At 44.5% G+C, this 17,206-nt stretch overlaps 1 protein-coding gene across 4 annotated transcripts in view; it reads left to right on the plus strand.

Annotated features, from left to right (window-relative positions):
• SUSD6 (sushi domain containing 6) overlaps positions 1 to 17,206 on the plus strand; it is an 89,603-nt gene that overhangs the window by 61,311 nt on the left and 11,086 nt on the right. For all 4 annotated transcript variants that reach the window (XM_075030522.1, XM_075030519.1, XM_075030520.1 and 1 more), the window contains one exon: positions 15,459 to 15,656. In XM_075030522.1, the coding sequence (XP_074886623.1) occupies positions 15,459 to 15,656 (198 nt within the window). The remainder of the gene's footprint in view (positions 1 to 15,458; positions 15,657 to 17,206) is intronic.

Below are 17,206 nucleotides of genomic sequence, written 5' to 3' on the forward strand. Positions count from 1 at the left end.
CCTGTGCTTTGATTCCAATGGCTATAGTGAAAGCATCAAAGGGCAAGTAGTATTTCAAAGGGTGAGAACTCCTTCTACACATCTTTTCTGAACACTTTTCTTGCCAGCTGTGGAAGGAGCTTGGTTTTTTGAACAGTTTCCCAATCATGGCTTGTTTCAATTTGGCTTTGTTTACCTGGTGCATGTTTGGGATGAGGAGCTAGAAAGACAGAAAGGAAGATTTCATGTTGGCTGCTAGGTATGTTTTTGATAATTTGCTAATACATCTTGTTAGGCAATTTGCTAATTCATATCCATTGAGTTGTGTAGAGCTGTTGGTAGGTACTGGGAAAATCGAGGTATAAAAACAAACACTTTGAAGCTATTACAGCTGTACAACTAGACAGTCTTCTCAAAGGAGGTGGCCGAAAATCTGAATTCTTTTATACACTGCCCTTGTAAAGATTATACTAAGTTGCCATTTACTTTCCACGTACCATTTGATCCCCAGCAGAATCTGAGTGGGTGGAATGTGTGGGACTCTGCCTGTTCTGCCAGAAGTGATGGTGTCTTCTGTGACTGGTAATTCACAGTAGCAGCAGCATCTCGCCAGACCTTTATGCCTCTTGCTAGTCATGGTCCAGTCACAAAGCAAGCTTATTGATAGCCTCAGTGGGTTACCTCCCTTCTTTCCAATAAACACTGAATTACTTGCATTGCCAGTAAATAGAGAAGACCACATACTGCATAGCTGTTAAGTTTCAGTGCAGGTTACACAGGGTCTGACACCACCTTTCCTACTATCACCTCACTAGGTCTTAAATTGCCCAACGCTGTTAAAGTGTTAGGCAATTTAGAAAGGTATATCATAGCTCTTCTCAGTAAAAGAAACTTCTTACTTTGCTTTGAAGCTGAGTTCTTCAACTATACTCTGTGTGTCTTAGAGCCTTTGTATTATTAGAGTCTGGATTGAGTCTGTATCAGCTAATCAGTTCAAGAAAATGTAGCTGAGAATGGTTGAACTTGCAGCATAACTGGGAGTCTATAAGGCTTTGTGGTCTCTGGGGAAGCTAGGTTTGCCATGTGGAGTACTTCTGTCACTCTGTAGTCTGAGATGCCTCCCACTTTGAATAGGATGACTGGAGGGGCTGGTCAAGCGGGGCTATTTTTGTTTTCCTGCCAGACCCTGCAGAGAAGTTGCTTGTGATGCTGAACTCCTGTAAAGCTGGTAGAAAAAGGTGACCCAATATTTACGGCTAACCTAACCACATCTAGAGGGAAAATACGAAGTGTGATTAAGAGAGGCTTTCCAGTGAGACAGGACTAATAACTCTGCATTGCTGCCCAGCCAGTGGTAAATGATTTGAGTGCTTGTTCTGATAAGTCCCATGACAGAGATGAGTCGTTCTTAAAGGACAAACAAATCTGCCCAGATATTAGATTCTGATATGTTCAATGGTCCTGAACAGAGCCAAAGGTCAGAAGAGAAATGGCAGGATGAAAAAGTATTCTCCAGTGTGCGTTGATGTATCACATGGAGGTTGCAGGATTGCTGTCCTAACCCACCTTTCCCTAGTAAAGCTGTCTGTAGACGTACTGCAGAGGGGAACTTCGGTAACCTAGGGCTTTGAGCTTCCCAGTTCAGTTTCCACACAGATGAAAGTGGAACAATGTTTAGCACAAAGCGATTTCCTGTGTGCATGCCATTACTAGATCAGCCCTGGCCAAACTTCCAAATTAGTACTTTTTGGATAGGCTGAGTCAGAGGCAACAGCTGCTGCTGCTGAAAGGATGAAAAATGAATCGGCTGCAAAAGGCTCATTAGTGAACGAAGGAGGCCGACCAGGGCAGAGCTTTAAAGTGACTTGGCTAGTGTAGGGATCTTCCCATGCACAAGTAAGAAGATAGGGCTTCTTTCTAAACTCTAAAATTCTTACTTCAGAGATTCCTGTGTACCCCGGAGTTTAGGACTGCCTCTTGAGCAAATTCATGACTCTGTGATGATCTGTGTCAAGTCTCAGAATAAACCATAGCAGAACTGGGGTTAGAAGGTAGGCATGAGCTGGCCTCTTGGGTAAGGGGGAGCCGGTGGTTGTGTAGGTTGGTGGTGTCTTCCAGAGTTCCACCTCGCAGTGGAGGGAGAGCAATGGACTCCTGCTGCTGTTAGTGTTACCAGCCAGGTGACGTCTCATCCGGAGCTTGAGCGGTTGTGCTGGAGCCTACAACAGGGGCTTATTTTGGGAAACTGCCATAGCAAGAACTTTTAAGGCCTTATTGGAGAAAGGAACCTGATTACTGTACTAGGCTGAAGTTTAGGGAGTGGAAATGTTTTGTAGTCATATGGAAATCCACAAGCAAGTTAAGCCCCCTGAGGCACTGCTAAATAGCAGGTCTCTTGTCACTTGCTGGCAGAGATGAGTTTTGCTCTGCTGTATCCTGAAGGTATGTTTCCCCTATGTCCTCACCTAGCATCAATAGAGGGACTTCATTTATTTCACTCAGGACTTACAGACCAGTCAGCACAAATCAATCATTTCTGTCCTTTCAAAACCTGGTGTCCAAAATAGGCATGAACATCTGATAACAGTGCTTTTTCCCATCATGTCTTGTTGTTTTTGCTGAAGGGCCACATGGTTTTCCTGAGACCAGAGCCCATAGTGTGTGTCAGGCTTTTATCCTAGAAAGACAGCCTTGGGGTATTACTATATTCACATTGAAAACCCACCTAGAAGCAGCCAAGGAAATGGCAGCATCAATGTGCAGGTTTCCTCTGAATTGAGACCAATTTTTAGTTTTGTAGGTTTCTGGAAAGAGGCGAGCAGGGTCAAGGTGAGAAATCAAAGCTGTGTAAAGAGCGAAGCTGAAGTTTAAAATTAGTGCCAGTAATCAAGGCTAGTAGATGTTATTTGAGTTCAAATGCCATGCCAATACCTTTTCTACTAACCTGCCTCTACACAGTAGGTGCTCTAAGTTTCTGTGCAGCTGCCTGTTCCTTTTTTGTAAGAATATCAAATTATTTTGACAAATCTTTGTTATCTTTTTAAACAATCTCCTTGTTGCAGTATAAAGTAAGATTTAGAACTGGATGAGCTGCCAGTGAGAGGAAGAGAGGCCCCTGATGAATGTTAGCTGCCGCTGCCCAGTGCAGCAAACACTTTTGGACTCTTAATAATCAGAATTTCAAACTAAAACCCATATGCAACTTTCTTAGGGGGCCCCTCTTAATCAAACTTTTGAAGGTGGGGGGAAACCCACAAAACTAGCTGGGTGCTACTTATGACAGTGGATTTGGGTTTCAAAAGCAGAATCTGGGACCCTGCCAATTATACAAAGTGTTGTTACAGCACTTGCTTAATTTCCTTCTCTGAACATGTGGAAGTAATTATGGGGTGGTTGGAAGAAGGCATGGGGAGGCCGGAAGCAGCCTTGGAAAACAAAAGCAAATGAAACATGTGCCACTTGGAAAGCTGGGTTGTGCCTATGGGGGAGAGCAGGTTTCTGTATTAAACTGGCTATTCTGGAGCCACTGTACCACTGGCTCCAACTGCAACCCAGATGCAAATTGTTTATACTGTCCTGGCAGTATGGGGTGCTGTAAAGTACTGGTCAGCTGGTCTTCATCCTTACTGGACCTAAGCAAGCTGCACATAACATCACCAACAGCAATTCTCATTTATTTATTTATTTCTGTGTGTACAACAATAAGATTGCTTTATCAGAAGATCTTAAGAGCACTTCTGCAGTTGTTCTCACTTTGTTTCCCCATCCTCGTTAATGTTTCCGCAATTAATTTATCAATCCCTGCTTTGTTTAAAAGCACCAGGTTTTTGTCTTATGATTTGGTGTTATCCTGATGTCCAGAACGCCTGGTGCGGATGAGAGGCCCACTGCAGCCGGCCCTGTGCAAACATAACCCAGAGCCAAGTCTGAAAAACTTGGCAGTGTTAGTCTCGGAGCTTGTTGGGCTGAATCATTTGGGAATGTATTTGAGGGGAGCGTATTACAGGTGGGCCTGTTATGGGGAAAATAATACAGTTGTCATAGTGAGTAGCTCTCTTCTAGGGAGGCAAATCTGCTGCTGGAGTGCAGTTGTGTTTTGGTTGCTGCTTTCCATCACAGAAATCTTCCTTTCACAGATGTGGTTTTCGTTAGCCCTGGATTTTGTGTCTTGGTTTGCCCTGCCTAGCATACAGCAAAGTCTGTGGTCCTGTTTTGGAGGGGGAAAGGAACTTGAAAGGCATAAAATTTATTTTTCTGTTAGAATTCCAGTGAGAGAGGGAGTTCTCTAACTGAAGCAAAGCTTTCTAAGGGGCAAATAAGAAGTAATACATTTTATATCAAGACAGTCTGTAGCACTCTAGAAGCACCAGTGGCAGCTTCATATAGCCTAAACATTTTGACTTTTGTAGAGTGTAAATAGAATTTGCATTTTAGAGCAAGCTTTGATGCTAATGGTTTTCTTTTTAGGAGAGAGATAAGCCACTGGGAAAAAAAATCATATTTCTAATAGAAAGACAGACAAGACCCATAATTAATGTTGCACTAGCAGGCTTCCTCCATGGTTGGCTAATCACAGCTGAGTGTTAATAAGCATAGAGGTTTTTTAAATACTGTTGTAACATGTTAATTAAGATAATTCGGCTCCATGTGTCTCTTGAGTTACCAGATGGCGACTGCATTGGTGGAAGGCTGCAATTAGAGTCTTTTCTTTCTTGCTTTTTCTTCCCTGCCCTAAAACAAAAAAAAGGGGGGAGGGGGAGGAGGAGAGAAAAAAGAAGGCAGCTTTGGTGTGTATGGGATGGCTGTGTGAGGGGTGCCTGTTACTGTACGCAGTGTAAGTGCTTGTGTCTAATTATATAAATGCACAGCTATATGATTATATATACAAATCTCTTTGCTTTGGTTTCTTCTCATTTACCCACATTATGACATAAAGAAAAATAAGCCTCCTCTTCAGAGTATGCCCTTGCTAGGGAAACTGTAATTTCCCTGTATAGGCTCCAGTCCTGCTCGGTTTGCTCTTCTGTCATTGACTTCAGAGTAGGCAGCATCTGGAGCCAGTAAAGACAGAGAGCGTATTTTTCAGTGGACTTTGGCCTCTGCTTAATACACAGAGCCCAAAAGAGGGTTATGTTTTGCAGTGTGTTTTTAGGAAGGCTTAAAATATTTTAGGGGCAGGATCGGCAAGAAGTGTGTGTGCTCACAATGGAGGCCTTTTATTGACTTCTGCCTCCTGTAAGTGAAATATAAAGAGGTCCTTTAGCCTCAGCTGTTGTGACTGGGCCCTGGCAGCAGCTGCTGTCTCAGGTTTGTCCCTCTGGGAAATGACCCATCTGCTCATGTGCTAGAGAAAGCCAGAGTGCTGAAAAGAAGGTTTAAAATCTGTTCTCCTGGTTCCAGTCCCCATCTCCACCCCAGAAATTACAGGCCAGTGGAAAACCTGGGCATCTGGTCATCTGTCTTTTATGGTGTGAATGCTGTCTCCGGCCAGAAACACACTGAGTTCTCAACCGTTTCCAGCTGGCAGAGGATAGCTTCAGTCTGAGTCCCTTTTCAGATGTTGTATCTGCAGCTACTGTATTTGTGTAGTTAAAACACGCAGGTTAGCACGCTTGTAGGCAATAAGGAAAAAAACCTGAACTGCGAACACCTTGATCTATCTGAAAGGGGAGCAGAGCATGCTTCACCTCCACTGGGAAGGACCCACCTGTCCTCTAGGGAGAAGGCTTTGTAATGACTGCAGGAGACATTTATGTTGGAATTTAATTGTGGGCTAAAAAATGTCCCCCCAAATGTCCCCAAGATGCTGGATGTTGGGAGAGGGTGGAATCTCAAATATGATGCCCAGAGCAGGCCATTGCTGTGCTTCTCAAAGCCAGCCTAAGAGACACCTTGGTCTAAAGCATGTGGCTCTTCATTCAGCACAGACCTGCTGTTACAAGCAGTGACATTTAACCGTGGAATACTTGATGCGCCATTTCCTAGGCTAATATTGGTGTTAAGCCAAATGCTCGGACTGGGGAGGACAATGCAGGAGCAGAGGGTGCATAGTGGGAAGCTGCTGTGCTGAAGACTTTTGAGTGCATCCAGGCAAACATTACTAGTTGGAAACCTGAAGGTATTTAGCACTCAGAAATGGAGCCGGCACTCTGACTAGCTGGAGCATGTGGGTGGAGGTGACTGCTTTTGTACCTACCACTTGTGCATCTACCACTAAAGTGCATCCCCTTGTCATTGCTTTCTTAACAGGAAGGAAGGTGTGGGTGGGGAGGAGGGTGGGGTTGATCAAAGCTTATCTAGGTGCTTTTTCTCTGCACACTAGCTGCCTGGGAAGTTGTCTTTGCTTTGGTAAAAGATGGTGTTTAGTTAATGTAGCTGGTCTAAAAAGGGTATGAAATGATAACAGACTTGCTTCTTACTAAAACCAAACTGCTGCTGAGGGAGGGGCTTCCCAAAGTGGCTTCTGCTGCTTATAGGCTGGTTTGTGTGCACAAGGGAAGAGAGGAAAAACAAGGATGTTGCCTGTCTGGATTTCACACTGAAAGAAGCAAAGCTGGCTAGTCTTCTCCCCCCATCATCTCCCTCTCTGCAGAAGACTCCTGGAGTCAAACACCAGTCTTGCCTCAGGCAGAAGGAAGTGTTATGTGTGACTGAAGGCCCTGATTTAAGAGGAAAAAATCCTGACCCAAAGAGGAACTTGTGGAATTTTTTTTTTTTGTTCTGCAGTCATGGTGTGACAGCAGACATGCTGGTCTTTCCCTGCTCTCCCAGAGAGTGACACAGCAAGAGGCTTGGGTTAGAGGGGCCGGATAGGTAGCTGTATGCTCTTTGAATCAAATAGGGGTGTGTGTGTATATATACATATATATATATATTATTCTTTTTCTCCTCAAGGCAGCAAACCACCTTTAGCCCAGACTCTTCAGGGCATAGGGGGTGAAATTCTTTTGAGAAAAGCAGCTAACTTGGGCAGTGCATTTTCTGTCTGCTAGTTGGGAAGGGTTTATGAAGTAAGTGCTAGCTGTTGAAAATGGCATGTATGCCAACTGTATGCATGCCTTTAGTTTTGGTGCTGCTTTTCTAGTTTTTTCCCTCAGTAGGTATATAGTGGGATTTGAGTTTATCATATGTTAGGTAGGCATCTGTCCTACCCTAGCAAATGTTGGGAAGATTTGAGACAACCGCTTCTCTAGGAGGAAGACCTAAGTTTAAAAAACAAAAAAAAAATTTACTTGCATGAAAACTTGGACAGTGTGTTCTGTTAGGTGTAAGCTGAGGCACTGTAGTCTGTCTGCAGCACTGGGAGGCTGATGTGTTGCCCTTGTTGTTGCTCAAGAAGCTGCTTAGTGAGCTTGGCAACTCTGGCTGGTTACTGGGCTGCTGTGGCTAAGGACAGTAGTGACACTATTATCTGGTTGGGTCACATTCATGCTTCTCTGAGTACCGGTGACAGAGGTTGGGAGTATATCCAATAAATAGAAGAGATCCAAGAACTGGGCTAAAGGAGGAGTAAATTGTTTCCTTATTGGCTTACCAAACAACCAGGAGATTAGTGGAGAGGTTGGGTAGTGCCCTGCTGGCAAGAACTGAAACTCTGCAAAGAGAGAAAACAATGTCTCTTCTCCTATTAGCAAATACAGCCAGAGCTCTTGCTAGCAAATACAGCCAGAGCTCTTGCTAGCAAATACAGCCAGAGCTCTTGCTAGCAAATACAGCCAGAGCTCTTGCTAGCAAATTCATTCAGTTGCTTCCTAAGGCAAAACTAATGTTCAGTGTCACCCCTGAGTGGGATCCATGGGCAGCACTCTGCTAGAATTGTCAGACCTTCTAGAAGCCAAAGTGAGCATTATTGCTGGTCTCTGAGTTGCACTTCTAGCCCTCTGGCTGGCTGGCTGCATCAGGCTGTCACATTTTTATTGTGAAAAAGCATTGTAAAAAAGATGAAGCCCTGTGTATGAATTTACAAATAGCAACTGGGGAAAGAAAAAAACGAACAAAAAATACCCCAAAAACCCAACCATTGCTGCAAACCCATTCAGGGCACTAACTGGAGTGAAATGGTGAACCTGGCTCTGTTGTTTTCAGTGTGGTGTTAACTAAACCTGAACCTTAGGTCTGAGGTGCTGAAAATGCACAGTCTCTGCAGCAGGCTTCAGATGCAGCTGGTGTTTCAGACCACCCATTTAGCTGTGGCAGGACCCAGGTTGAAGAGGGGAGGAGAGAGGGAGGATTACTCTCAAGGGTGCCTTAGAGAGTTTGGGCTTTTTGAAGATCCTTGCCAGAAGTTAGTAATAGCTTTTGCAGTTTCCTCTGTTGTACTGAAGTGATGTACGCATAAATTATCCAAGCCGAAAATCAGAAGCCTCTATAGCAGGGACAAGTAACTGGAAGATGTGGATATCTTGTATTTATTTTGGATGATTTTCTAGATGTGCTGTTTCTATGGCTAGTGGCAAGTCCTGGCTGAGAGAATAAAGGTGGAGGTGTTTTGGAGAACTGGAGACTTGGACAGGGAAGTACTCCTTGCTACTGTGCAATGTGCTAGAGCACAACTTGGAAGAGAGTGAATAGGCAAAGGCAGTGACTGCAACCAGGAGGGAACCTTGCTGTGTGACAGGAGATATGAAAAGAGACAAAAATACATACTTTGAGGCAAGACAACCTTCTTTAAGCTGCTCCACAAAAATCCTACTGTAGGGGAGTCAAGGTAGCACAAGAAAGTTAGAATGTGGCTTCAGAGGGAACAGCATGAAGGAAATAGTATGGTCTCTGGGGCAATTTAACTGGGTGCTTGTGTTCCGCTTCACAAAGATGTTTGCTCGCCAGGCAGGACATGCTGGTGTGAGACAATCATGACAGGTTTAACCAGACTAGCCAGGGGAGTGTTCGTCTTGTTAGATCAGGAGGGTGGTTTTTGTTTGTAGGATGTTTTCCTCTGCGAGTCTTGATAATACCAGTTAAATGGCATAAATCATGTAGATGAGGAAAGAGAAGTACTGAGCTTAGGATCTTCCTTTTCCAGTCTTCACACCCCACAAAAGTTGTGGTACATCTGAAAGGCCAGGAGGTGTTAACATATCCAAACAGGGCACGCGTTCAGGGGATCCAGCAGAGCAGTTATTGTCTACCCAGATTGCTTCCAAAATGCTTCAGCACTAGCATGTAAGATTCCTCTGACACTGCTCTGAGGATGGTCAAACATGCTAGAGCACTTGTGTAGTCAGTGAGGAATTTACCTGAGGCTCAGCCCAGCTTCCTCTTGAAGTTGCTGGGATTTGGGCCTGACTCATATAAACAGCAACTTTAATTTGTCAAAACTGTTCCTGTCCTAGCTTTAGTACCTTGCTGGAGAGAAGTAGAAGAAATGTTACTGGATGTTCAGTGCAAAACATCCATTTGTTAAGCGATGTTATACCCATCTGTCCACCCATGTAAGGTGATCAATGCAGTGGTTTGTTCTCCCTCAGTTACAAACCTAGTTAACGCACTCTAGCAGATGATGATTAGTAGTTGTCTTGTTCTAGGGCTTTTTTTTTTTCTTCTAAGAATACATTCAGTTAAGGAGGATTTGGTTTTCATCTCTGTGGTCAGACTGCCCAGCAAAAGAGGTGAGTGACTGAAATACAATTCAGGTGCTTGGTGCAGAAAAAAGGGGTGTAAGACCCCTGCTGGGATCTGGGAGTCCTACTAGTTGAAAAAAGAAACACGCAGTGCCAAGTAAACATGACTGTAGAGAGGTGCCTTTCAGTCATCTCTTGTACGGTGTTGTGCTTGTGCAAAGAAGGTCATTACTGGGGAGTTTTTATAATTCTGTGGCAATTATCCAGTCAGATTGAAGTATGTTTTAATCTTACATTGTATGTGTAAGTGGACTGTATTGTACTCAGTCCTTGCCACAACAGGCTCATCCTGCTTGAGCTTTGGAAATATTCTGCTTATCTGTGAATTTCACTCACAGAGATCAAGGCTCAACTGTGTTCCTGTGGTTTATGTTCTGAGTACGTAAAACCCTCATTTTTATGTCAGCACACAAAATACCACATACTTCCATCTGTGGTATTATATGTGACCGTGGTTTGGTTTTGTGTCATTTTTGCATTATGTTAGAAATGCTTTGTAGCTCTGCATCGGGTTAACATTCAGGACTACAGCTCAGCCAGGACATGGAAGATACACTTCATCCTTTGGTTAAGTTAATCAGTTTGGCCAGCTGACGTCTCTTACTGTCTCTGAAAGAAGCCATGTTCCAACCCCTTACAGCTGTCTGTGATTTTGGTAGAAGAATGAAGCGAGTGGAGCTTGCTACTACCAGCAGAGCCATGGGAAAGGGAGCTGGTGAAGGTACAATGTGATGACACTGTGGTTGCAACAAAAAAGAGGTTCCTTAGTGTTGTGCTGCTTATTGTCAAGTTGGTAACAGCTATTCAAAGAACATAAGAGCAGTTAAGCCTCCCTGAAGGAGGGCAGTATTTTCTCATGTGACCTACACACAGAAAAATATGGTACTTACAGATGGTTTGATGGGAAACTGGGTGGAGGTGCATACTGGCTTAGTATTTTTCATTTGTGTATTAAAAATTGTCTATATATTAAATACCTAGTATTTTGGAATGGCATTTTCAGAAACTCCAGTGCATAACTTTATTTCTGCCTGTCAATCTGGAAGTGACTGTTTCTTTACCTCTGAATAGAGTTCAGTGATGTTCAAAATGTTTGGACTTCTCGTCAGTTGTTATCTCCTTCCTGTTTTCCAGCAATGTATGTGGGCAGAGAACCAGCTCGCTTGGGAGATGTAATAAATTTCAGGTACCTCTTAGAAATGGGGCCTTTGGGAGTGGAGCTCTGCCCCCTTCGCACACAGTGCTGCAATGTTCAAAACTACTGTTTCTGTGCATCCTCAAAGCTTGATGAATCAAGATGCTGGGAATAGCTTTGCAAGCCTAGGATGTCAGTAACCCCCTAGGAAGTTGATAACTTCTGTAACTTGGCTCTCTTTCTCTTCCCTGCCTGGCGTGAACATTTGTTTTAAGATGTCTCATAACGTCTGGGACGCTTCCAAGAACACGTGTTTCAGGGAGGGAGTTGATGAAATTCCTGCATGTTTCTTTGTATTTCAAATATAACCCAGTGCCATTGTGAGTCTAGGCTGATGCTGTTGGTAAGGGGGCTGATTGTTACAATATATGTACTTCGTGTCCCACAAATTTAAAGGCATTTTTGTAACCTTTTGGGAAGCTTCAGCGTACCCACTCTGTGCCACGCACCTTTGAAACTTGGAAGGAGTAAATCTGGGGGTCATGGTTTTGCAGTGTCTGTTGAAATCTATCCAGCTTTAATGGGGGCTGAAATATTGAAAAACCCTCCTGCATGGTTTAGTTCATGTGCCTCAAAAAGCATCAGTGTGCCAAAGTAATATCCAAACAGCAATGCTGTAGCCTGGGACTGGGCCACACAGCAGCATGCCAAGGGTTAAATACAAGCAGCCCACTTGGGAAGTGTGAGCTGGAAGGCAAGCTGGGTCAGGCTGCTCGCTGCTCCCAAACCCAGTACCAAACCGTCATGGCACAGCCACGCTCTGGAGCGCTAATAAACTGTTCATGCAGGCAGCTATTCCCATCCATCTGCACCTTCTGGCTACAAAGTGTAGCCAGGAGCGGGCTGCTCTGGACACACATTCTGGCAGCAGTTGGCACCCAGCTCTTTTCACCCCTGGTGTGTCAGTGGTTTATTCTGTCAAAAGTGATAAATGGGCCGCTCTGCCTGGTTCTGTATGGCTGTGGGTATACTGGTGCTGCAAACCTGGGGCATAAGCTTTGCTGCTGTTTGGTGAGATAAAGGGTTGTGCAGAATCAAAATCCACTTTTTCTTCTGTTAGCCCCAGTTCAGAGCACACATATGGAGGCAATTGAAGAAACCCTTTATGGAGCATGTGAAAGCTGAAGTACTGAAAACTTAGGAACAGGTCACTGTAGTGGAAGGCTGCATTGTCTGTCCCAAGCTGCTGTGGTTTAACCCCAGCCAGCAACTAAGCACCACACAGCCGCTTGCTCCCTTCCCCCCACCCAGTGGGATGGGGGAGAGAATCAGGGAAAAAAAACCCAGTAAAACTAGTGGGTTAAGATAAAGATAGTTTGATAGGACAGAAAGGAAGAAAATAATGATTACGATAACAATAATAAAATGACAATAAAAGAATTGGAATGTACAAAACAAGTGATGCACAATGCAATTGCTCACCACTCACTACTGCCCAGTTAGTTTCTGAGCAGCGATCTGCCAACTCCCCCCAGTTTATATACTGGGCATGACATGACATAGTATAGAATACCCCTTTGGCCAGTTTGGGTCAGCTGTCCTGGCTCTGACCCCTCCCAACTTCTTGTGCCCCTCCAGCCTTCTTGGTGGCTGGGCATGAGAAACTGGAAAATCCCTGACTTAGTCTAAACGCTACTTAACATGCTGATGCTTTCAGTTGTTGATATCAACATTATTCTCATACTGAACCCAAAACATAGCACTATACCAACTACTAGAAAGAAACTTAACTTTATCCCTGCTGAAACCAGGACACAACCTTTCTGGGTGCCTGTGTTACTCTGGGCTGGGCCCTGGTTTGCAGAGGTGCTGAGCTCTGTCAGACATGCCAGGGAAAGGGAGCTGGTCGAGCAGGGGTGTTTGACTTCCTTGGTTTTTCAGGCACCCCCAGTCCATCATTTTACCCACCCAACCCTTGCCTGGGCCACCTCCAGCAATCTTTAAAGCCATCAGCACTGTCTAGTAGCTCTCTCCAAAGCTGCAGGCTCTGAGATGCTCTGTTCCCCTGAGGCTACCTTGCAAAGGACAGTTCAGGGGGTCTTCCAGGGGAGCTGGGGTTGCTCAGAGATGCTCAGTCAGGTTAAGGGTGGAGGGTATTGATGTTCTGGCTGCCTGATCCAGATCTTTTTTTAATCTATTTCCCCAACACATAAACAGGGTTCTACTGTCACGGTGAAGGTGACGTTTTAAAATACTTGTGATGCTCTTGGATGCTGTGATGTCAAATGACCTAAGGAGGTGGGGCAAAAAAGGGGATGTGACTAATTCTGCAATGTCTTCCCTGCGTGAAGAGGACAAGTCAGGGACAACTGACTGAACCCACTTATCAGCTGCTTCTCTCCTTTTGCCAAGTGGCCTGTGGAGGTGACAAGGAAACCAATCTGCAGTTGCATAGCTGTGCATCTCCTCCTGAAGCCCTTGTGCAAGGAGGCCAAGTCAGGGTTCTGTAGGTCACTGATGCAGTGGTATTTCCAAGGCTTTGAGAGCACTAATGCAGTGTAAATGAGTGCTTGTTTCTTGTTGGCTAGCTGATTTTTTCACATAACTCAAACCTTGTCAGCGTAGGTGGTACTTTATGATAGAAGGGGAACCAAACAGTGAGCTGCTGCCTGGTCCAAAAGGGCTCCTGGTGCAATGACCACGTGTGGGTACAGCTTAGGAGAAGGGGAAACAGAAGGAACGAGCTCTTTTTGCTGCAGTCAGCAGAAAGATACTGCGTGTGGCACCTAAGCAATTCCAGGTACCTCCTGTGGTGTTAGGGAAGTTGTCCTCTGCTCCTGAGTTTCAGCAGCTGCTGTGGTAACAGTAGCTTTTCCCCACAGCTCTCTACCATTGCCTGGAGACGTATGTGTTAAACTGCTGAGAATATTTCTGGTCCTCAAATGGGTCCTTGCAGTTTAGCAAGAAAGCTCTCTCCTGGGCTGCAGGTGAAGCAGGGTATTTGTCTGTATGCCCGAATGTGAAGTGTGTCATGAGTCTGTTGCTTCAGCTGATCCTGGCTGACCCTAAGTGTTGGACAGGCTTAAAGCAAAAGCAAGTTTTAGCTTCATAAGGTGAAGGGTTAAAATATTGGTTACAAAATGGGAAATTATTGCAGAAAGGAAAACTAAAGAAACACAGAAGAGGCAACAGTTAATACTCATGAGGCATGGGACAGTGGCTTCTCTGAAGCTTATTTAAGAATAAATCTCCTCAAGAACAAAGTCTTATTGAAAAGCTGCTGCTTAGACCCCTGTTAACCTTCTCTCAAGAAGTAAATTGAATTGCAGTTATAAAGCTGGCAGAACTCACACCAGAGGGTTTTTGGCTTCGCTCAGCACTTCATCTCAGGGTTTACTGGTATTTACAAGGCAATACCTATGATGCATTCACACATGTGATCGGGTTCAAGGGTCACTTGCACTGCAGCAATGTGGCAAATTTTTCCACAGTGGAGTGAATCTCTGAAGTTTTCTTTTGCTTCTCAAATCTTGCCCAAAATCCAGTCACTTGAACTTTGCCCAGCTGTTTCTCGCTGTTTGTCCCACAGTAAGTGGGACACTTAGAGGCAGAAGGTGGGAATGCATGCTCCAGGGTTTAAGGGCAGGCCTGGATCACCATGCTGTGATGGAGCAGGGTGGGTGGGTTGGCTGGTTTTCCATGCCCCAAAATATCTCAAGAGGGATCTTTGATGTATTTTCTTTTGTGAAGTTTGGGAAGCTGATGTGGATTTAAAGGAAAAAATCTGTATTTCTCTTTCTTTCACCCAGGCAGATAAGTAGCATCAGTGGGAGGTGTTGGGGCTGATCTGTAGGGTCACTGTGACTTGCTAGAGGAGAGAAAATTCTAAGTAATACAAATATTCTGTTTTCAGTGCAGTTTCCTCATTCGTGGTTTGTTGTTTTTATTTGAATGGCTATTGAAAACTCTACAAGAAAATTTCAGGCACGTGCTATGTTTATACCTGTTAGTCAGGATAGGGGAGTTGCAAAGAGAAATGTAAAGTGCCTTCAGTACTCCAGACTTCACATAGGTAAACAGAGGGTTTTTTAGAGATGTCTTTGTAATATAACTAATTCCTTTTTGAAAATAGGCTAGAATATTTGGTCCTACTGCAGCAAAGCTCTGTTCCCCATAGTGTTGATGGTATATCTATGCAAAATAGCTAAAATCAGTGTGGTCTTAGAGGCTTCCAGGGTGCCTTATGGGGCAGCTCTGTACCTTGACATTGTACCCATAGTACAGTGGGGTGTTTGCATTCTTCATTAGTTTCTGTAGGAGGTGTCATGTTTTTTCTGTGTCAGGCTAATAGGAAAGCCTGGTTGTTAGGTTCCCCCCAGTCTCTAGTGAAACAGCTGTGGGGAAAAGATAGCACCAAGGATTTTCTGGGCCTCTCTCATGTGGAATCTCTGTTGTGTCACTGTTCAAAAATATCACCAGTTTGATGCCTGCCAGCTAGATTTTACTACTGGGATAACAAGCAGTATTTAGCAATCGCAGAAGATACATCAGAGGTGAAACTGAACAGTGTTCTCTGTCATTGTGTAACAGTCTTTCTTCTCGGTTTTGGTAGTTTCTTAATTTAGTGGGTGTTCGTAGGTGGAAGTCTGCCTATGTGCCGTATCTATTGTGCAACAGATGTCTTCCTCTGAGATATCCTCCATGATGCTTTCTTTTTTTTCCAGATTGTCCCCAGCCACCACAGCCTGAGAATGGAGGCTATAAATGCCACCCTAGCCCCTGCAACAACCCTCTGACTTCAGGCAGTGTTATAGAGTATCTGTGTGTCGAAGGCTACATGCTGAAAGGAGATTATAAATACTTGACCTGCAAGAATGGAGAGTGGAACCCAGCCATGGAAGTCAGCTGCAGGCTCAGCCCGGGTGAGTGCTCCCTGACTCCAGTGGGACAGTCAGAATTGCCCTTACATTGGCTTTTGAGATTATCCTTAAACACTGAGTCAGTGTGATGCTGAGGAAGTCCATACAGCTGCCTCTCATTGCTCCAGCAATTTCATAAATGCGGCTCACAGTCACAGCTCTTTAATAAAGATGTCTCTTCTGTAGCAGCCCATCAGATGCAGGCTGAGAGTCCCTCACACAAGAAGACAACCCATGGAAATGAGTATAAAGGAGGCAACTTGTTACTTATGTGGAGCCTCTTGTTTTGACAGTGTCAAAAATTTCTTATCCCAGAAATGGGGGAGGCCCTAATTGAAGCATTTTCTATGCTGTCTGGTTTTGCTCCTGATGGGTTTGACAGTACATCTCCCTCAGTGGTGTACCTATCTGTCCACATGTGTGCATGTGTGTGTGAGTATGTAGAGCTGATCTTCCTTGTGAAGAGCTTAAGTAACTGTTGGCCTCCTGTGGCAAAGAGCTCGATGGTGCTGCTTTTCACTGTACTGGCAGGAAAGAACATTGCTGACAAATGATTTCTGCTTCTGTCCACATGGAAGTGGACAGCTTTTGTTTTGTGGGTCTCTCCCAGCTAAACAGGAATTCCTCCATCAAAGGAGGAAAGTAAAGAAAAGTTTGCAGGAAAATGTTCATAATACAGCTCTTAGTTTGCCTACGGCTCTTCTGGTTTTAAAAGTATGCATACTGTATAAAGGGAGAACTCCCTCCCCTCTTCAAGTTGGCTTATTGATAGAGTCTTGCTGATCAGTTATCAGTGAGATGTACACTCCAGAATTAAGTCTCGTTATCCATAAAGCCAAATGTGTTAGCTTAATTGGAAGGAAACAGAAAAGCACTTTCTTCAAGCTCTTTATGGAGCTCACTGCATACCTGTGATCTCTGGAACGTCCTGTCCTGTCTCAAAGACACTGTCTTCTCAGTGTCTCTGTCATAGCTGCTCCAATAGCCCTTTCCTATGATGTGTAAGGAAGGGAACTGGGAGTTTACCTGGCAGCAACTAGGTCCTGAAGAGGCTTTTCAAATTCAGCATAAGCTTCCTTTTCACAGTGGTCCCTCTTCCCCTTCCTACACCCAGGCTGGAGAACAAAGCTGTGCTATTGCAGATAGTGTTCCCTGGGTGGCATTCCTGCATGGTGGCACTTGGTCTATATCAGAGTTGAAGGGATTGTGTTGTGATGAGCAGAAACCCCTCAAATTTGTTTAGCATTCTGGAGGATTAGTGGCCTTATCAAAAATATGGAGCCTTAAAGGTCTGACCCACTGAAAAAGGTATTGCTTTCACAGCATGGACTTTGAAACAGCTGGTTAGGGTCAGAGACGGCTGAGGTTTAACTAGCAGGTCTCTTTCACAGGGCTAAAAGGAGGAGGAGGTGGGAGACTGTAGAGAGAAAGACAGTAGGTCTTAAAATGATTGGTAATGGGTAAGATCCCACTTGCTCCATATAGAGTACATGAAATCCCTAGCAGTTATCAGATGTTTTGTGTAGCTCTGAGCCTGTCAGCCCCATAGCCTT

Source organism: Buteo buteo, chromosome 6 (genome assembly GCF_964188355.1).
Source record: "Buteo buteo chromosome 6, bButBut1.hap1.1, whole genome shotgun sequence".
Lineage (NCBI taxonomy): Eukaryota > Metazoa > Chordata > Aves > Accipitriformes > Accipitridae > Buteo > Buteo buteo.